Here is a 21,851-nt window from a genome sequence, read left to right as displayed (position 1 = left end):
TAGGTCTAATGATTGTGACATTACATGACCGTCTTATCTTGTTTAGTAACCTGGTTGTTATTCTGTACATGCTGTAGTAATTGTGCCATATTCACAATCTTAAACCTGGTGTGTCAAAGGGCCATATTACCATGTTTAGTAACCTGACTGTACTTCCAGTACTTAGAGACAGTGATCAAGGCAGCCATGAGGAAGTACCCTAACAGTCCTCCTCCTCTCTCTCTCTCTCTCTCTCTCTCTCTCTCTCTCTCTCTCTCTCTCTCTCTCTCTCTCTCTCTCTCTCTCTCTCTCTCTCTCTCTCTCTCTCTCTCTCTCTCTCTCTCTCTCTCTCTCTCTCTCTCTCTCTCTCTCTCTCTCTCTCTCATTTACTGAATGTAGCTACCCGTGGGAGACAGTGATAAAGGCAGCGATGAGGAAGTACCCTAACCCCATGAACCCTAATGTGGTGGGAGTGGATGTGTTGGACAGGAACCTGGACACTGACGGACGGCTCCACAGCCACAGACTCCTCAGCACCGAGTGGGGCCTGCCCGGCATCGTACGAGCGGTCAGTAAGCTACTCCTATCTCTCTGTCGCTGTCTGTTTGTCTCTGTCTCTCTCTCTCTCTCTCTCTCTCTCTCTCTCTCTCTCTCTCTCTCTCTCTCTCTCTCTCTCTCTCTCTCTGTCTCTCTCTCTCTCAATTCAATTCAATTCAATAGACTTTATTGACATGGCAAGTAAAATTACTTACATTGTCAAAGTATACATATAACAAAAATGGTGGGACCAACAGCAATAATAATAATAGTAGTAGTGGAAATGGGATTAACATTAACAGCAACTACAACAACAATATTAATGAGAATAACAATACATTAAAGCAATAGTAGTCGACCAATCTCAACATGACTGAGAAGACACATTACATGCTATGAAAGCCAAAACAAAACAGGAAATATTATTGCAGGAAAATACCTGCAGTTAGGATAATGTTGAAGAGTTTGAGTATAGCCAATTTGAATTTGTGGTCTGTATATTTGATCATCTCTCTCTCTCTCTCTCTCTCTCTCTCTCTCTCTCTCTCTCTCTCTCTCTCTCTCTCTCTGTCTCTCTCTCTCTCCTCTGTCTCTCTCTGTCTCTCTCTCTCTGTTCTCTCTCTCTCTCTCTCTCTCGCCTCTCTCTCTCTCTCTGTCTCTCTCTCTCTGTCTCTCTCTCTCTCTCTCTCTCTCTCTCTCTCTCTCTCTCGTCTCTCTCTCTCTCTCTCTCTCTCGATCTCTCTCTGTCTCTCTCTCTCTCTCTCTCTCTCTCTCTCTCTCTCTCTGTCTCTCTCTCTCTCTCTTCTCTGTCTCTGTCTCTCTCTCTCTCTCTCTCTCTCTCTCTCTCTCTCTCTCTCTCTCTCTCTCTCTCTCTCTCTCTCTCTCTCTCTCTCTCTCTCTCTCTCATCTCTCTCTCTCCCTCTCTCTCCCTCTCTCTCTCTCTCTCTCTCTCTCTGTCTGTCTGTCTGTCTGTCTGTCTCTCTCTCTCTCTCTCTCTCTCTCTCTCTCTCTCTCTCTCTCTCTCTCTCTCTCTCTCTCTCTCTCTCTCTCTCTCTCTCTCTCTCTCTCTCTCTCTCTCTCTCTCTCTCTCTCTCTCTCTCTCTCTCTCTCTCTCTCTCTCTCTCTCTGTCTCTCTGTCTGTCTGTCTGTCTGTCTGTCTCTCTCTCTCTCTCTCTCTCTCTCACTCTCTCTATCTCCTCTCTCTCTACCTGGTACCACTTCAAACCCTTACTCTTGTCTTATCAATGCTTGTGTTAATATAAGACTCAATGGAACGTTGCTTTAGTCTATGAGTCCTCTCTCTCTCCTAGCCTGGTGGTACAGTCTGTTTGTGCCTAACCAATGAAACAGAGGTTGTTCTTAGACCTGGAGACTTGGGTAAGCTCTCCAAGCTAATACATGGGCTTCAGCTCAGTGGACTAACACGGTCTTGTGGGGTGCCTCCTCTAACCCTATTTCTTGTCTTGTTAGACTCACTATCAGTTTATTGGGTACACCGATCTAGTACCGGGTCGGACCCCCTTTTCCTCCAGAACAGCCTGAATTCTTCGGGGCATGGATTCTACAAGGTGTCTGAAACGTTCAAACGTTGCTCAATTGATATCAAGGGATCTAACGTGTGCCAGGAAAACATTCCCCACACCATTACACCACCGCCACCAGCCTGTACCGTTGACACCAGGCAGGATGGGGCCATGGACTGATGCTGCTTACGCCAGATCCTGACTCTGCCATCAGCATGATGCAACAGGAACCGGGATTCGTCGGACCAAGGCAATGTTTTTCAACTCCTCAACTGTCCGGTGTTGGTGATCAAGTGCCCACTGGAGCCGCTTCTTCTTGTTTTTAGATGATAGGAGTGGAACCTGGTGTGGTCGTCTGCTGCAATAGCCCATCCATGACAAGGACCGACGACTTGTGCATTCCGAGATGCCGTTCTGCACACCACGGTTGTACTGCGCCGTTATTTGCCTGTTTGTGGCCCACCTGTTAGCTTGCACGATTCTTGCCATTTTTGTTCGACCTCTCTCTTCAACGAGCTGTTTTCGCTCACAGGACTGCCACTGACTGGATGTTTTTTGTTAGTCTCACTCTATTCTCGGTAAACCCCTTAACACTCTCGTGCGTGAAAAGCCCAGGATGCCGGCCGTTTCTTAGATACTGGAACCGGTGCGCCTGGCACCGATGATCATACCACGCTCAAAGTCGTTTAGGTCACTAGTTTTACCCATTCTAACGTTCAATCGAACAGTAACTGAATGCCTCGATGCCTGTCTGCCTGCTTTATATAGCAAGCCATGGCCACGTGACTCACTGTCTGTTGGAGCGAACGGGGTGTTGTACCTTATAAACTGGTCATTGAGTATATACAGTGCCTTGCAAAAGTATTCATCCCCCTTGGCGTTTTTTCTATTTTGTTGCATTACAACCTGCAATTTAAATATATTGTTATTGGGATTTCATGTAATGGACATACACAAAGTAGTCCAAATTGGTGAAGTGAAATGAAAAAAATTACTTGTTTCAAAAAATTCAAAAAAATAAGTAACGGAAAAGTGGTGCGTGCATATGTATTCACCCCCTTTGCTATGAAGCTCCTAAATAAGATCTGGTGCAACCAATTACCTTCAGAAGTCACATAATTAGTTAAATAAAAGTCCACCTGTGTGCAATCTAAGTGTCACATGATCTCAATATATATACACCTGTTCTGAAAGGCCCCAGAGTCTGCAACACCACTAAGCAAGGGGCACCACCAAGCAAGCGGCACCATGAAGACCAAGGAGCTCTCCAAACAGGCCAGGGACAAAGTTGTGGAGAAGTACAGATTAGGGTTGGGTTATAAAAAAATATCTGAAACTTTGAACATCCCACGGAGCACCATTAAATCCATTATTAAAAAATGGAAAGAATATGGCACCACAACAAACATGGTCCTCTGTAGCTCAGCTGGTAGAGCACGGCGCTTGTAACGCCAAGGTAGTGGGTTCGATCCCCGGGACCACCCATACACAAAAATGTATGCACGCATGACTGTAAGTCGCTTTGGATAAAAGCGTCTGCTAAATGGCATATTATATTATTATTATATTATTATTATAACATGCCAAGAGAGGGCCGCCCACCAAAACTCACAGACCAGGCAAGGAGGGCATTAATCAGAGAGGCAACAAAGAGATCAAAGGAAAACCTAAAGGGGCTGCAAAGCTCCACAGCGGAAATTGGAGTATCTGTCCATAGGACCACTTTAAGCCGTACACTCCACAGAGCTAGGCTTTACGGAAGAGTGGCCAGAAAAAAGCCATTGCTTAAAGAAAAAAATAAGCAAACACGTTGGTGTTCACCAAAAGGCATGTGGGAGATTCCCCAAACAAATGGAAGAAGGTACTCTGTTCAGATTAGACTACAATTGAGCTTTTTAGCCATCAAGGAAAATGCTATGTCTGGCGTAAACCCAAAACCTCTCTTCACCCCGAGAACACCATCCCCACAATGAAGCATGGTGGTGGCAGCATCATGCTGTGGGGATGTTTTTCATCAGCAGGAACTGGAAAACTGGTCAGAATTGAATTAATGATGGATGGCGTTAAATACAGGGAAATTCTTGAGGGAAACCTGTTTCAGTCTTCCAGAGATTTGAGCCTGGGACGGAGGTTCACCTTCCAACAGGACAATGACCCTAAGCATACTGCTAAAGCAATACTCGAGTGGTTTAAGGGGAAACATTTAAATGTCTTGGAATGGCCTAGTCAAAACCCAGACCTCAATCCAATTGAGAATCTGTGGTATGACTTAAAGATTGCTGTACACCAGCGGAACCCATCCAACTTGAAGGAGCTGGAGTGTGCAAAGCTGTCATCAAGGCAAAGGGTGGCTACTTTGAAGAATCTCACATATATTTTCATTTGTTTAACACTTTTTTGGTTACTATATGATTCCATACGTGTTATTTCATAGTTTTAATGTCTTCACTATTATTCTACAATGTGGAAAATAGTAAAAATAAAGAAAAAACCTGGAATGAGTAGGTGTGTCCAAACTTTTGACTGGTACTGTATATATATACTGTATTTATGTATATAGACTCACCTGAATGTTTCTCTTGTAGATCTTGGGGACCAGTCATACCCAGACCTACGTCAAGGAGCACTCCATCGTGGATCCGGAGGAGAAAAAGATGGAGCTTTATTCAACAAATGTGAGTTGAAAGCGGTCCCTTCTCATGTATAATCAGGTTTCTGTTGTTGGCGTCTTCATGAAAGTTTCTTTTTCTTCCCGCAGATAACTCTAACCAACCTGGTGTCAGTGGATGAAAGACTGGTTTACAGACCTCACCCAGACAACCCAGAGGTGTAAGTAGAAACATAGCGACAACCTAGCATGATAACACATTTATAACAACCTAGCATGATAACACATTTATAACAACCTAGCATGATAACACATTTATAACAACCTGGCATGATAACACAGTTATAACAACCTAGCATGATAACACATTTATAACAACCTAGCATGATAACACATTTATAACAACCTAGCATGATAACACATTCATAACAACCTAGTATGAAAACACATTCATAACAACCTAGCATGATAACACATTCATAACAACCTAGCATGATAACACATTTATAACAATCTAGCATGATAACACATTTATAACAACCTAGCATGATAACACATTTATAACAACCTAGCATGATAACACATTTATAACAACCTAGCATGATAACACATTTATAACAATCTAGTATGATAACACATTTATAACAACCTAGCATGATAACACATTTATAACAATCTAGTATGATAACACATTTATCGATCTTGTTCCACCCTCCATCCCTCCTCTGTCTCTCAGTACTGTTCTAACCATCTTGTTCCACCCTCCATCCCTCTGTCCCTCTCAGTACTGTTCTAACCATCTTGTTCCACCCTCCATCCCTCCTCTGTCCCTCTCAGTACTGTTCTAACCATCTTGTTCCACCCTCCATCCCTCCTCTGTCTCTCAGTACTGTTCTAACCATCTTGTTCCACCCTCCATCCCTCCTCTGTCTCTCAGTACTGTTCTAACCATCTTGTTCCACCCTCCATCCCTCCTCTGTCTCTCTCAGAACTGTTCTAACCATCTTGTTCCACCCTCCATCCCTCCTCTGTCTCTCAATACTGTTCTAACCATCTTGTTCCACCCTCCATCCCTCCTCTGTCCCTCTCAGAACTGTTCTAACCATCTTGTTCCACCCTCCATCCCTCCTCTGTCTCTCAGTACTGTTCTAACCATCTTGTTCCACCCTCCATCCCTCCTCTGTCTCTCAGTACTGTTCTAACCATCTTGTTCCACCCTCCATCCCTCTGTCTCTCAGTACTGTTCTAACCATCTTGTTCCACCCTCCATCCCTCTGTCTCTCAGTACTGTTCTAACCATCTTGTTCCACCCTCCATCCCTCTGTCTCTCAGTACTGTTCTAACCATCTTGTTCCACCCTCCATCCCTCTGTCTCTCAGTACTGTTCTAACCATCTTGTTCCACCCTCCATCCCTCCTCTGTCCCTCTCAGAACTGTTCTAACCATCTTGTTCCACCCTCCATCCCTCCTCTGTCTCTCAGTACTGTTCTGACCATCTTGTTCCCCCCTCCATCCCTCCTCTGTCTCTCAGTACTGTTCTGACCATCTTGTTCCACCCTCCATCCCTCCTCTGTCTCTCAGTACTGTTCTGACCATCTTGTTCCCCCCTCCATCCCTCCTCTGTCTCTCAGTACTGTTCTGACCATCTTGTTCCCCCCTCCATCCCTCCTCTGTCTCTCAGTACTGTTCTGACCATCTTGTTCCCCCCTCCATCCCTCCTCTGTCTCTCAGTACTGTTCTGACCATCTTGTTCCACCCTCCATCCCTCCTCTGTCTCTCAGTACTGTTCTGACCATCTTGTTCCACCCTCCATCCCTCCTCTGTCCCTCTCAGAACTGTTCTAACCATCTTGTTCCACCCTCCATCCCTCTGTCTCTCAGTACTGTTCTAACCATCTTGTTCCACCCTCCATCCCTCCTCTGTCTCTCAGTACTGTTCTAACCATCTTGTTCCACCCCTCCATCCCTCCTCTGTCTCTCAGTACTGTTCTAACCATCTTGTTCCACCCTCCATCCCTCCTCTGTCTCTCAGTACTGTTCTAACCATCTTGTTCCACCCTCCATCCCTCTGTCTCTCAGTACTGTTCTAACCATCTTGTTCCACCCTCCATCCCTCCTCTGTCTCTCAGTACTGTTCTAACCATCTTGTTCCACCCTCCATCCCTCCTCTGTCTCTCAGTACTGTTCTAACCATCTTGTTCCACCCTCCATCCCTCCTCTGTCTCTCAGTACTGTTCTAACCATCTTGTTCCACCCTCCATCCCTCCTCTGTCCCTCTCAGAACTGTTCTAACCATCTTGTTCCACCCTCCATCCCTCCTCTGTCTCTCTCAGAACTGTTCTAACCATCTTGTTCCACCCTCCATCCCTCTGTCTCTCAGTACTGTTCTAACCATCTTGTTCCACCCTCCATCCCTCTGTCTCTCAGTACTGTTCTAACCATCTTGTTCCACCCTCCATCCCTCCTCTGTCCCTCTCAGAACTGTTCTAACCATCTTGTTCCACCCTCCATCCCTCCTCTGTCTCTCAGTACTGTTCTAACCATCTTGTTCCACCCTCCATCCCTCCTCTGTCTCTCAGTACTGTTCTAACCATCTTGTTCCACCCTCCATCCCTCCTCTGTCCCTCTCAGAACTGTTCTAACCATCTTGTTCCACCCTCCATCCCTCCTCTGTCTCTCAGTACTGTTCTGACCATCTTGTTCCACCCTCCATCCCTCCTCTGTCTCTCAGAACTGTTCTAACCATCTTGTTCCACCCTCCATCCCTCTGTCTCTCAGTACTGTTCTAACCATCTTGTTCCACCCTCCATCCCTCCTCTGTCCCTCTCAGAACTGTTCTAACCATCTTGTTCCACCCTCCATCCCTCCTCTGTCTCTCAGTACTGTTCTGACCATCTTGTTCCACCCTCCATCCCTCCTCTGTCTCTCAGTACTGTTCTAACCATCTTGTTCCACCCTCCATCCCTCCTCTGTCCCTCTCAGAACTGTTCTAACCATCTTGTTCCACCCTCCATCCCTCCTCTGTCCCTCTCAGAACTGTTCTAACCATCTTGTTCCACCCTCCATCCCTCCTCTGTCTCTCAGTACTGTTCTAACCATCTTGTTCCACCCTCCATCCCTCCTCTGTCCCTCTCAGTACTGTTCTAACCATCTTGTTCCACCCTCCATCCCTCCTCTGTCTCTCAGTACTGTTCTAACCATCTTGTTCCACCCTCCATCCCTCCTCTGTCCCTCTCAGAACTGTTCTAACCATCTTGTTCCACCCTCCATCCCTCTGTCTCTCAGTACTGTTCTAACCATCTTGTTCCACCCTCCATCCCTCTGTCCCTCTCAGTACTGTTCTAACCATCTTGTTCCACCCTCCATCCCTCCTCTGTCTCTCAGTACTGTTCTAACCATCTTGTTCCACCCTCCATCCCTCCTCTGTCTCTCAGTACTGTTCTAACCATCTTGTTCCACCCTCCATCCCTCCTCTGTCTCTCAGTACTTGTAACGATCCCGGCAGTCTGAGTCGGGTCCTGTCTGTGGACTAGTTTTTATGTTCGTGATCTCCAGTTTCCCGAGGGTTCTGGAACGCTCCGGGGAGCTCTCTTGATTTCCGCACCTGCATCCCATCAGCAATCTGCACACCTGGTCCTGATCATCACCCTTCTTAGGCTCTGGCCTAACATCCATTCCCTGCCGGATCGTTAGCCATGAACAGTAGGTTTACCAGAGTATCAGTCTTAGAGCCTAGCGTTAGTTTTGTTGTTTTTGCACCTTGTTGGTTTGTTGCTTACTCACCCCCGTTTTGTTCCATCTGCAGTCACCCGTCCGGGAACCTTCATCCAACCTCTGCCTGGTGGTCGGCGGCTGCCGACCCAGGATGGGATCAACCACTGCACCCCCAACAACTAATCAACGCCGCCCGCTCTGTTCCCTGGATTATTCAGCATCACTCTTGAATTTGTAATAAACACTCACCTTCGTTTCAACTTACCTTGTCCTGGTCTGCTTCTGGGTTCTGGCTTAGCAACTCGTGACAGAACGATCCGGCCAGTAATGAACCCAGCGGACCTGGACTCTGTTCGCCATGCCATTACCCATCAGGAGAAGATGTTGGGCCATCATAGCACGGTACTACAGGAGATCGCGTTGTCAGTTCGGAACCTTTCTACCGGTCTGACGGAGGTCCAGAACCAACGCAAGTTTCCGGTGGAGGATCCACTACCGGTTTCACCCATCTCGCCTGCCGCTTCTGGAGCTGTGTCCTTCCGTGAGCCCAAGGTTCCGACGCCGGATAAATATGAGGGGAGCTGGGAAGATGCCGTTCCTTCCTTATGCAGTGTGGATTAGTGTTCGATCTACAGCCCTACTCTTATGCCACAGACAAGGCTAGGATAGCCTTTGTGATTGCGTTGCTGCGTGGTCGAGCGCTGGAGTGGGCTTCAGCCGTTTGGGAACGACAAGACCCCTGCATGGCTTCATACCAGGGGTTCACGGCCGAGATGAGGAAGCTCTTCGACCATTCCGTCCGAGGGAGGGACGCAGCTAGGCGCCTGTTTCGCTTCACCAAGGAACTGCAGGCGTGGCCGACTTCGTGATCGAGTTCAAGACGTTGGCTGTGGAGAGTGGGTGGAACGAGGAGTCTCTGCAAGCGGCCTTTTACCAGGGTCTGTCGGAGCAGCTCAAGGATGAGTTGATCTCCTATCCGGAGCCTAGTGACCTGGACAGCTTGGTAGCCTTGTCTATTCGGGTGGATAATCGAGTCCGAGAGCGAAGGAGGGAGAAGCAATGGGGTCCGTCCAATCGATCAGCTTCTCAGTTCCCAGTCGGGTCGGGTGGTGGACCAGAACACGTCGATCATTCTCCACCACAAAGGATTAGTGGAGAGGTCCTCTCTCCCGATTCTGAACCCCATGCAAGTGGGGCGGCACGGGTTAACCAAGGAGGAGCGTCAACATAGACGTAAGACCAACTGCTGCCTCTACTGTGGTAGCTCGGGACATTACATCTCCACTTGTTCCCGGCGGTCGTCAAACTGCCCGGCTCGCCGTAAAGTTGGGAGGACTTTTAGCGAGCCAGTTTCAACCTCTCAGTACCTCTGTCAGACCCCGTTTCCCGGCTACCCTTGTGAACAGGAATCAGAGCTTAGCGATTAACGCTTTTATCGATTCAGGTGCCGATGGAAGCTTTCTTGATGCCGAGTTGGTGGAACAGCTGGGGCTTTCCAAGGAGCAATTGCCGGAAGCCATTGAAGCGACCACTCTGAACGGCAGTAGTCTGGCACGTATCACGATGAGGACTGAACCGGTTAAGATGCGGTTGTCGGGAATCATTCTGAGATGATTTCATTCTTCATTCTGCCGTCTTCCCATGTTCCTCTGGTCCTTGGATACCCTGGCTGAAGGAACACAATCCCACGTTCGATTGGGTGACGGGCAAGGTAACGAGTTGGAGCCTTGATTGTCATGCTAACGGTCTCAAGACGGCCTGCCCCATTCGGTTCCCAGTCAGGTGATTGAGGCTAAACCCCCAGATTTGTCCCTGGTTCCCGAGACATATCACGATTTGGGGAAGTTTTCAGTAAGCAGAAGGCTCTGTCACTCCCTCCCCACCGACCATATGATTGTGCCATCAACCTGTTCCCTGGAGCTGTCTACCCCAAGGGAAGGTTATACAGTATCTCCCGACCTGAACGTGAGGCTTTGGAGACCTACATCAAGGAGTCCCTAGCTGCTGGTCTCGTTCGGTCCCTCGTCATCACCCCCTGGGGGTCAGGATTCTTCTTTGTGGGTAAGAAGGATGGCTCTCTTCGACCGTGTATTGATTATCGGGGGTTGAATGACATCACGGTCAAGAACAAGTATCCCCTGCCCTTGATGAGTTCTGCCTTCGACTCCTTACAGGGTGCTACGGTGTTCACCAAGCTAGACCTCGCAATGCGTATCACATGGTCCGGATCAGAGAGGGGACGAGTGGTTGACGGGTTTCAATACACCGATGGGTCACCGAGTATCAGGTGATGCCGTTTGGACTGACCAATGCTCCAGCGGTATTCCAGAGTATGGTGAACGACGTCCTGAGAGATATGATCGGTCTCTTTGTGTTTGTTTACCTGGATGACATTCTGATCTTCTCGAAGGAACCTTCCGACCACGTCCAGCATGTCCGGCAGGTTCTGCAGCGATTGTTGGAGAATCGCCTGTTCGTGAAGGCCGAGAAGTGCGAGTTTCACGCCCACACGACATCCTTTCTCGGGTACATCATCTCCAGGGGAGAGATTAGGATGGACCAGGAGAAGGTTAGAGCGGTTCTGGAATGGGCCCAGCCCGATGCGAGATTGCAGCTCCAGAGATTTTTTGGGGTTTGCGAATTTCTACACGCAGATTCATCCGGGATTACAGCCGTGTGGCCGCTCCGTTAACTGCCTTGACTTCCAGTATCAGGACCTTCAAGTGGAATCCGGAGGCGGATCGAGCGTTTCTGGATTTGAAGAGGCGATTCACCAACGCACCGATTCTCTCTCAACCGGACACGGCCCGTCAGTTCGTCGTTGAAGTGGACCGCGTCTGATGTGGGAGTTGGCGCCATCCTGTCGCAGCGATGCTCCACGGACAGTAAACTCCATCCCTGCGCCTACTACTCTCGTCGCCTTTCGCCTGCGGAGAGGAATTACGATGTGGGTAACCGGGAGCTTCTCGCGGTGAAACTTGCCTTGGAGGAGTGGCGCCACTGGTTGGAGGGGGCGCGAGCAACCGTTTATTGTCTGGACTGACCACAAGAATCTTGCTTACGTGCAATCGGCTAAACGTCTCAACTCCCGTCCAGGCCAGGTGGGCGTTGTTTTTCGGACGATTCAAGTTTTCCCTGACGTTCCGACCTGGATCTAAGAACGGCAAGGCGGACGCCTTGTCCCGGATGTTCTCCAAGACGGAGGAGAGTGGGTCCAAGACCGAGACAATTCTCCCCCGGAACTGCGTCGTGGGAGCAGTTATGTGGAAGATTGAGGAGGAGGTGCTGGCGGCCCTTCGGACTCAGCCCGGTCCCGGTAACGGTCCACCCGGGTCGGTTGTTTGTGCCTGAGTCGGTTCGTCCTGCTGTCCTCAAATGGTCCCACGCCAGCAAGATGGCTTGTCACCCTGGCGTGGCTCGGACAATGGCGTTTCTTCGCAGACGTTTTTGGTGGCCTGCCATGGCCGAGGATACTCGGGGTTTTGTTGCTGCCTGTCCAGTGTGTGCGCAGAATAAGAGTACCAATCGGCCCAGCTCTGGACTACTTCACCCCTTCCTATTCCCCGGCGACCATGGTCGCATCTGGCCCTGGACTTCGTCACTGGGTTGCCCGCTTCTGAGGGGAACACGGTCGTTCTGACTATCGTGGACAGATTCAGCAAGTTCGCCCACTTTGTGCCAATTGCCAAGCTTCCCTCTGCCTCGGAGACGTCCGAGATCCTGGTTAGGGAGGTTTTCAGGGTCCACGGTTTGCCCAGTGATATCGTTTCCGACCGTGGCCCTCAGTTTACCTCTGCTGTCTGGAAGTCCTTCTGTTTGGCCATTGGAGCTACAGTCAGTCTCACATCTGGTTTTCACCCCCAATCCAATGGTCAGGCGGAGAGAGCCAACCAGAAGATGGAATCCACGCTACGCTGTCTGGTCTCTTCCAACCCCACCTCCTGGGTCTCTCAGTTGCCTTGGGTTGAGTATGCCCACAATACTCTCCCTACATCTGCCACTGGGATGTCTCCCTTCCAGTGCCTGTATGGCTACCAACCTCCCCTGTTCCCTTCTCAGGAGAAGGGAGCTCTCAGTGCCTTCTGTTCAGGCCCATATTCGTCGTTGCCACCGGACCTGGCATCGGGCCAGAAAGGCACTCCTTAGAGTTTCGGACCGTATCAGCTCCAGGCGAATCGTCGCCGGATCCCCGCTCCCACCTATACCATCGGAGATAGGGTTTGGTTGGCCACACGGGATCTTCCTTTACGGACTGAGTCTAGGAAGTTGTTACCGAAGTTCATTGGTCCGTTTGTGGTGGAGAAGGTGATCAATCCGGTGGCAGTTCGACTCAAACTCCCGAGGACGCTCAGAGTCCATCCCACCTTTCATGTCTCCTGCCTCAAGCCTGTTTTCCTCAGTCCTCTGTTGCCTCCTCCGCCTCCTCCTCCTCCTCCTCGGATGATCGGAGGTGGTCCTGCCTACACGGTGCGTCGCATCATGGATTCCAGACGGCGGGGCCGGGGTTTCCAGTATCTCGTGGACTGGGAGGGGTATGGTCCTGAAGAGAGGAGTTGGATTCCGCGGCGACAGGTCCTAGATGCTGACCTCATCAGTGACTTCTACCGCCTCCATCCTGGCGCTCCGGGGAGTCCGCCCGGTGGCGTTCGTCGGAGGGGGGGTACTGTAACGATCCCGGCAGTCTGAGTCGGGTCCTGTCTGTGGACTAGTTTTTATGTTCGTGATCTCCAGTTTCCCGAGGGTTCTGGAACGCTCCGGGGAGCTCTCTTGATTTCCGCACCTGCATCCCATCAGCAATCTGCACACCTGGTCCTGATCATCACCCTTCTTAGGCTCTGGCCTAACATCCATTCCCCTGCCGGATCGTTAGCCATGAACAGTAGGTTTACCAGAGTATCAGTCTTAGAGCCTAGCGTTAGTTTTGTTGTTTTTGCACCTTGTTGGTTTGTTGCTTACTCACCCCCGTTTTGTTCCATCTGCAGTCACCCGTCCGGAACCTTCATCCAACCTCTGCCTGGTGGTCGGCGGCTGCCGACCCAGGATGGGATCAACCACTGCACCCCCAACAACTAATCAACGCCGCCCGCTCTGTTCCCTGGATTATTCAGCATCACTCTTGAATTTGTAATAAACACTCACCTTCGTTTCAACTTACCTTGTCCTGGTCTGCTTCTGGGTTCTGGCTTAGCAACTCGTGACAGTACTGTTCTAACCATCTTGTTCCACCCTCCATCCCTCCTCTGTCCCTCTCAGTACTGTTCTAACCATCTTGTTCCACCCTCCATCCCTCCTCTGTCCCTCTCAGAACTGTTCTAACCATCTTGTTCCACCCTCCATCCCTCTGTCTCTCAGTACTGTTCTAACCATCTTGTTCCACCCTCCATCCCTCTGTCCCTCTCAGTACTGTTCTAACCATCTTGTTCCACCCTCCATCCCTCCTCTGTCCCTCTCAGTACTGTTCTAACCATCTTGTTCCACCCTCCATCCCTCTGTCTCTCAGTACTGTTCTAACCATCTTGTTCCACCCTCCATCCCTCTGTCTCTCAGTACTGTTCTAACCATCTTGTTCCACCCTCCATCCCTCCTCTGTCTCTCAGTACTGTTCTAACCATCTTGTTCCACCCTCCATCCCTCCTCTGTCTCTCAGTACTGTTCTAACCATCTTGTTCCACCCTCCATCCCTCTGTCTCTCAGTACTGTTCTAACCATCTTGTTCCCCCCTCCATCCCTCTGTCCCTCTCAGTACTGTTCTAACCATCTTGTTCCCCCCTCCATCCCTCCTCTGTCTCTCAGTACTGTTCTAACCATCTTGTTCCACCCTCCATCCCTCCTCTGTCTCTCAGTACTGTTCTAACCATCTTGTTCCACCCTCCATCCCTCTGTCCCTCTCAGTACTGTTCTAACCATCTTGTTCCACCCTCCATCCCTCCTCTGTCTCTCAGTACTGTTCTAACCATCTTGTTCCACCCTCCATCCCTCTGTCCCTCTCAGTACTGTTCTAACCATCTTGTTCCACCCTCCATCCCTCCTCTGTCTCTCAGTACTGTTCTAACCATCTTGTTCCACCCTCCATCCCTCCTCTGTCTCTCAGTACTGTTCTAACCATCTTGTTCCACCCTCCATCCCTCTTCCCTCTCAGTACTGTTCTAAACCATCTTGTTCCACCCTCCATCCCTCCTCTGTCTCTCAGTACTGTTCTAACCATCTTGTTCCACCCTCCATCCCTCCTCTGTCTCTCAGTACTGTTCTAACCATCTTGTTCCACCCTCCATCCCTCCTCTGTCTCTCAGTACTGTTCTAACCATCTTGTTCCACCCTCCATCCCTCCTCTGTCTCTCAGTACTGTTCTAACCATCTTGTTCCCCCCCCCATCCCTCCTCTGTCCCTCTCAGAACTGTTCTGACCCAGGAGGCCATCATCACAGTAAAAGGAGTCAGTTTGAGCAGCTACCTGGAGGGAATGATGGCCCTCAGGATGTCAGCTAACGCCAGAAAGGTACTGTTATCCCCCTAACCCTAACCCCATACACTATAATCATACCTCAGGATGTCAGATAACGCCAGAAAGGTACTGCTATCCCCCTAACCCTAACCCCATACACTATAATCACACCTCAGGATGTCAGCTAACGCCAGAAAGGTACTGTTATAATAAGTTACTCTACAGAATCTGCTTAATATTACTGATGTAATATGTCTGTAATATTTCCTTCATGCTTTCTTGACTGTGAAGAGAGATGGACTTCGCATGTCTTCTCTGAAATAAGTCCGAACCTAAGAGTTGGGATGCTATATCTAAGGCCTTTGCTGTCCTTCCCTCTGTCTGTATAGGGTTGGGATGCTATTGAGTGGATCATTCAGAACTCTGAAAGGGAGAACGTCCCTCTATGTGACCTGTATTAACTCTGGTAACTACTCTACTCTTCTCTTCTCTGGCCTAGTTTAGCATGCGTGACTGCATGCATGCTGCTGTACGGTTTATTCAGCCAATGGCATTATCTCTGGGCTTTTCTTTTCCATTCCAGTTCTTCCATCTTGAAAGTTAGGACCACACAAGATCAAATACTTTGAGCAATGAAATGAAAACTTGAAAGCATGTCAACTACTTTCTGTCGGTTTGATAATAACACTTCTGCTATTGTTGCCTGTAGGAAGGGCCAATCAGAGGGCTGTAGAGGGTAGAATACATGATCAGGAACTATGTCATCCTACACCAAGCAGCCAGCCCAGCCATACCTCCCACATGGCATCACAACCCGCCCTGGTGCCCAGCCATACCTCCCACATGGCATCACAACCCGCCCTGGTGCCCAGGCTTCATAAGGGGGAATCTGAACCCTCCCTGGTGCCCAGGCTTCATAAGGGGCCATCTGAACCCTCCCTGGTGCCCAGGCTTCATAAGGGGGAATCTGAACCCTCCCTGGTGCCCAGGCTTCATAAGGGGCCATCTGAACCCTCCCTGGTGCCCAGGCTTCATAAGGGGGCATCTGAACCCTCCCTGGTGCCCAGGCTTCATAAGGGGGCATCTGAACACTCCCTGGTGCCCAGGCTTCATAAGGGGAATCTGAACCCTCCCTGGTGCCCAGGCTTCATAAGGGGCCATCTGAACCCTCCCTGGTGCCCAGGCTTCATAAGGGGGCATCTGAACACTCCCTGGTGCCCAGGCTTCATAAGGGGCCATCTGAACACTCCCTGGTGCCCAGGCTTCATAAGGGGCATCTGAACCCTCCCTGGTGCCCAGGCTTCATAAGGGGCCATCTGAACCCTCCCTGGTGCCCAGGCTTCATAAGGGGCCATCTGAACACTCCCTGGTGCCCAGGCTTCATAAGGGGCATCTGAACAATCCCTGGTGCCCAGGCTTCATAAGGGGCCATCTGAACACTCCCTGGTGCCCAGGCTTCATAAGGGGCCATCTGAACACTCCCTGGTGCCCAGGCTTCATAAGGGGCCATCTGAACACTCCCTGGTGCCCAGGCTTCATAAGGGGCATCTGAACAATCCCTGGTGCCCAGGCTTCATAAGGGGCCATCTGAACACTCCCTGGTGCCCAGGCTTCATAAGGGGCCATCTGAACACTCCCTGGTGCCCAGGCTTCATAAGGGGCCATCTGAACACTCCCTGGTGCCCAGGCTTCATAAGGGGCATCTGAACACTCCCTGGTGCCCAGGCTTCATAAGGGACATCTGAACACTCCCTGGTGCCCAGGCTTCATAAGGGGCATCTGAACCCTCCCTGGTGCCCAGGCTTCATAAGGGGCATCTGAACAATCCCTGGTGCCCAGGCTTCATAAGGGGCCATCTGAACCCTCCCTGGTGCCCAGGCTTCATAAGGGGCCATCTGAACACTCCCTGGTGCCCAGGCTTCAAAAGGGGCATCTGAACACTCCCTGGTGCCCAGGCTTCATAAGGGGCCATCTGAATACTCCCTGGTGCCCAGGCTTCATAAGGGCCATCTGAACCCTCTTCCTGGAACAGCCAGTGAACACATGGATTATATGTACTGCACTGGAAGCTCATGAATCTCATCCATCCCTATGGAATACAGTGAAGAGTTCCAGTACTGGTGTTCATCAGGACCCCCTGAAGGTTCTCTATTCCCAGAAAGAATGTTGCTGGCTGTCAAGTCAACAATCAATAGAAACACAAAGGGTTATTAATATATCATCATAAAGACTTTGATCATTGATCCTTCCACAGAAATATATCCCTACTGAGGGAATTGAGGCCAACGTTGATGTCCAGTAGGATATTGATTGGATACATAGGTGTATGATAGATGTATGAACGGGGGGGGCCAGTATGAAAAATGTATGCACTCACTAACTGTAAGTCGCTCTGGATAAGAGCGTCTGCTAAATGACTAAAATGCAAATGTAAAATCTAGGCCACATCCCAAATGGTACCATATTCCCTCTCTGGTCTAAAGTAGTGCTGTATAGGGAATAGGGTGCGATTTGGGACGCACACGTAGTGTAGATATAACACCCCCCACCCCCACTCTAACATGTGAATCTCATAGACAAGCTACAAAACGTCATTCTCCATATGAAATGCTGATGGTATTTTTCTATGGAAATGATCTACTGCCGTACACTGTATGAAGCATGCATACAACATTCTCTTATCAAGGGAGGTTCTTCCAGGAATCTATCACAAACATGTCAATGGTGTCTAGTAGTATTTAAACAAGAGAGTTTCTTTGTCATTTTGAACACAATGGATATTTCTTTGCACGTAGATAGTCTAGGATTTTTAGGGTATATATATTAAATGAATAGTACAGTGACCTCACATAGAAAGGAAAACTACCATACAGCTAACAATGCAGTAAAAAAATATCAATTGTCAGACAGAAACTTCATTGGTTAATTATGCCTATGCTGATCGCACATGCTTCCTGATTTCTATCTAACATGGAGAGAACAACTTTACTCTAAAGATCAGGGTGATATGTTACACGCTGCTGTGAACAGCACCTCATTGGGTTAGCAAATGTTACACGCTGCTGTGAACAGCACCTCATTGGGTTAGCAAATGTTACACGCTGCTGTGAACAGCACCTCACTGGGTTAGCAAATGTTACACGTTGCTGTGAACAGCACCTCACTGGGTTAGCAAATGTTACACGCTGCTGTGAACAGCACCTCATTGGGTTAGCAAATGTTACACGCTGCTGTGAACAGCACCTCATTGGGTTAGCAAATGTTACACGCTGCTGTAAACAGCACCTCATTGGGTTAGCAAATGTTACACGCTGCTGTGAACAGCACCTCACTGGGTTAGCAAATGTTACACGCTGCTGTGAACAGCATCTCACTGGGTTAGCAAATGTTACACGCTGCTGTGAACAGCACCTCACTGGGTTAGCAAATGTTACACGCTGCTGTGAACAGCACCTCATTGGGTTAGCAAATGTTACACGCTGCTGTGAACAGCACCTCATTGGGTTAGCAAATGTTACACGCTGCTGTGAACAGCACCTCATTGGGTTAGCAAATGTTACACGCTGCTGTGAACAGCACCTCATTGGGTTAGCAAATGCACTTCATGACAAATGGGTCTTTTAATCGACTAGCAAGTATTGGTAGCCGCCGCTGTCGTTAACAACACTGGACGTATGTTCAAACTAATGTGTGTCTAAAATGCCTCCCTATTCCCTAGTCCCCTGTAGCTCAGTTGGTAGAGCATGGCGCTTGCAACGCCAAGGTTGTGGGTTCGTTTCCCACGGGGGGCCAGTATGAAAACGTATGCACTAACTGTAAGTCGCTCTGGATAAGAGCGTCTGCTAAATTACGTAATAGTGCACTACTTTTGACCAGAGCTCTATGGCCAACTAAGACATTTAGCTCCTGTAAAATCTCTGCTTTACTGACTGATGTTTATTTATAGCATGTTTATATACTTGAATTATCACAGTTGATTTAATTGAATGTTAGAAATATATTTATTTTTGTTATAACATTGTGAAAATGTATTTGATTTGTGTGTCTCCGTATGAGAGAAGAGCTTAGATATAAGAATACAATCTTAACTTTACTTGAAACCTGCTGTGGACTGGTTACTTTCTTTTCACATACAGAGGACCATGCTGCAGCACCATCACTGACTAGTGAATAGGACCATGCTGCAGCACCATCACTGACTAATGAATAGGACCATGCTGCAGCACCATCACTGACCAGTGAATAGGACCATGCTGCAGCACCATCACTGACTAGTGAATAGGACCATGCTGCAGCACCATCACTGACTAATGAATAGGACCATGCTGCAGCACCATCACTGACCAGTGAATAGGACCATGCTGCAGCACCATCACTGACCAGTGAATAGGACCATGCTGCAGCACCATCACTGACTAATGAATAGGACCATGCTGCAGCACCATCACTGACTAGTGAATAGGACCATGCTGCAGCACCATCACTGACTAGTGAATAGGACAGAGGACCATGCTGCAGCACCATCACTGACTAGTGAATAGGACCATGCTGCAGCACCATCACTGACTAGTGAATAGGACCATGATGCAGCACCATCACTGACTAATGAATAGGACCATGCTGCTGCACCATCACTGACTAGTGAATAGGACCATGCTGCAGCACCATCACTGACTAGTGAATAGGACCATGCTGCAGCACCATCACTGACTAGTGAATAGGACCATGCTGCAGCACCATCACTGACCAGTGAATAGGACCATGCTGCAGCACCATCACTGACCAGTGAATAGGACCATGCTGCAGCACCATCACTGACTAGTGAATAGGACCATGCTGCAGCACCATCACTGACCAGTGAATAGGACCATGCTGCAGCACCATCACTGACTAGTGAATAGAACCATGCTGCAGCACCATCACTGACTAATGAATAGGACCATGCTGCAGCACCATCACTGACTAGTGAATAGGACCATGCTGCAGCACCATCACTGACTAATGAATAGGACCATGCTGCAGCACCATCACTGACCAGTGAATAGGACAGAGGACCATGCTGCAGCACCATCACTGACTAGTGAATAGGACAGAGGACCATGCTGCAGCACCATCACTGACTAATGAATAGGACCATGCTGCAGCACCATCACTGACTAGTGAATAGGACAGAGGACCATGCTGCAGCACCATCACTGACTAGTGAATAGGACCATGCTGCAGCACCATCACTGGCCAGTGAATAGGACCATGCTGCAGCACCATCACTGGCCAGTGAATAGGACCATGCTGCAGCACCATCACTGACTAGTGAATAGGACCATGCTGCAGCACCATCACTGACCAGTGAATAGGACCATGCTGCACCACCATCACTGACTAGTGAATAGGACCATGATGCAGCACCATCACTGACTAATGAATAGGACCACGCTGCAGCACCATCACTGACTAGTGAATAGGACCATGCTGCAGCACCATCACTGACTAGTGAATAGGACCATGATGCAGCACCATCACTGACTAATGAATAGGACCATGCTGCAGCACCATCACTGACTAGTGAATAGGACCATGCTGCAGCACCATCACTGACTAGTGAATAGGACCATGCTGCAGCACCATCACTGACTAGTGAATAGGACCATGCTGCAGCACCATCACTGACCAGTGAATAGGACCATGCTGCAGCACCATCACTGACCAGTGAATAGGACAGAGGACCATGATGCAGCACCATCACTGACTAGTGAATAGGACCATGCTGCAGCACCATCACTGACTAGTGAATAGGACCATGCTGCAGCACCATCACTGACTAGTGAATAGGACCATGCTGCAGCACCATCACTGACTAGTGAATAGGACCATGCTGCAGCACCATCACTGACTAGTGAATAGGACCGTGCTGCAGCACCATCACTGACTAGTGAATAGGACCATGCTGCAGCACCATCACTGACTAGTGAATAGGACAGAGGACCATGCTGCAGCACCATCACTGACTAGTGAATAGGACCATGCTGCAGCACCATCACTGACTAGTGAATAGGACAGAGGACCATGCTGCAGCACCATCACTGACCAGTGAATAGGACAGAGGACCATGCTGCAGCACCATCACTGACTAGTGAATAGGACCATGCTGCAGCACCATCACTGACCAGTGAATAGGACAGAGGACCATGCTGCAGCACCATCACTGACTAGTGAATAGGACCATGCTGCAGCACCATCACTGACTAGTGAATAGGACAGAGGACCATGCTGCAGCACCATCACTGACTAGTGAATAGGACCATGCTGCAGCACCATCACTGACTAGTGAATAGGACCATGCTGCACCACCATCACTGACTAATGAATAGGACCATGCTGCAGCACCATCACTGACTAGTGAATAGGACCATGCTGCAGCACCATCACTGACCAGTGAATAGGACAGAGGACCATGCTGCAGCACCATCACTGACTAGTGAATAGGACCATGCTGCAGCACCATCACTGACTAGTGAATAGGACCATGCTGCAGCACCATCACTGACTAGTGAATAGGACCATGCTGCAGCACCATCACTGACTAGTGAATAGGACAGAGGACCATGCTGCAGCACCATCACTGACCAGTGAATAGGACAGAGGACCATGCTGCAGCACCATCACTGACTAGTGAATAGGACCATGCTGCAGCACCATCACTGACTAGTGAATAGGACCATGCTGCAGCACCATCACTGACTAGTGAATAGGACCATGCTGCAGCACCATCACTGACTAGTGAATAGGACCATGCTGCAGCACCATCACTGACTAGTGAATAGGACCATGCTGCAGCACCATCACTGACTAGTGAATAGGACCATGCTGCAGCACCATCACTGACTAGTGAATAGGACAGAGGACCATGCTGCAGCACCATCACTGACTAGTGAATAGGACCATGCTGCAGCACCATCACTGACTAGTGAATAGGACAGAGGACCATGCTGCAGCACCATCACTGACCAGTGAATAGGACAGAGGACCATGCTGCAGCACCATCACTGACTA

General features: G+C 49.3%; 1 protein-coding gene across 5 annotated transcripts in view; it reads left to right on the top strand.

Annotated features, from left to right (window-relative positions):
- Window positions 1-21,851, top strand: part of LOC121542574 (PRELI domain containing protein 3A) — a 37,426-nt gene that overhangs the window by 869 nt on the left and 14,706 nt on the right. For 2 of the 5 annotated variants that reach the window (XM_041851992.2, XM_041851993.2), the window contains exons 2-6: window positions 379-547; window positions 4,625-4,714; window positions 4,798-4,868; window positions 14,753-14,855; window positions 15,191-15,267. In XM_041851992.2, the coding sequence (XP_041707926.1) occupies window positions 379-547; window positions 4,625-4,714; window positions 4,798-4,868; window positions 14,753-14,855; window positions 15,191-15,262 (505 nt within the window). In that variant the 3' untranslated portion in view covers window positions 15,263-15,267. Of the gene's footprint in view, window positions 1-378; window positions 548-4,624; window positions 4,715-4,797; window positions 4,869-14,752; window positions 14,856-15,190; window positions 15,268-15,510; window positions 17,214-21,851 lie in introns of those variants that run through there. The other 3 variants (XM_041851991.2, XM_041851995.2, XM_041851994.2) reach the window with 3 other exon arrangements.

Source organism: Coregonus clupeaformis, unplaced genomic scaffold (assembly GCF_020615455.1).
Source record: "Coregonus clupeaformis isolate EN_2021a unplaced genomic scaffold, ASM2061545v1 scaf1031, whole genome shotgun sequence".
Taxonomy (NCBI): domain Eukaryota; kingdom Metazoa; phylum Chordata; class Actinopteri; order Salmoniformes; family Salmonidae; genus Coregonus; species Coregonus clupeaformis.
The sequence above is the reverse complement of the archived record's forward strand: the minus strand, read 5'-3'. Positions and strand labels throughout refer to the sequence as shown.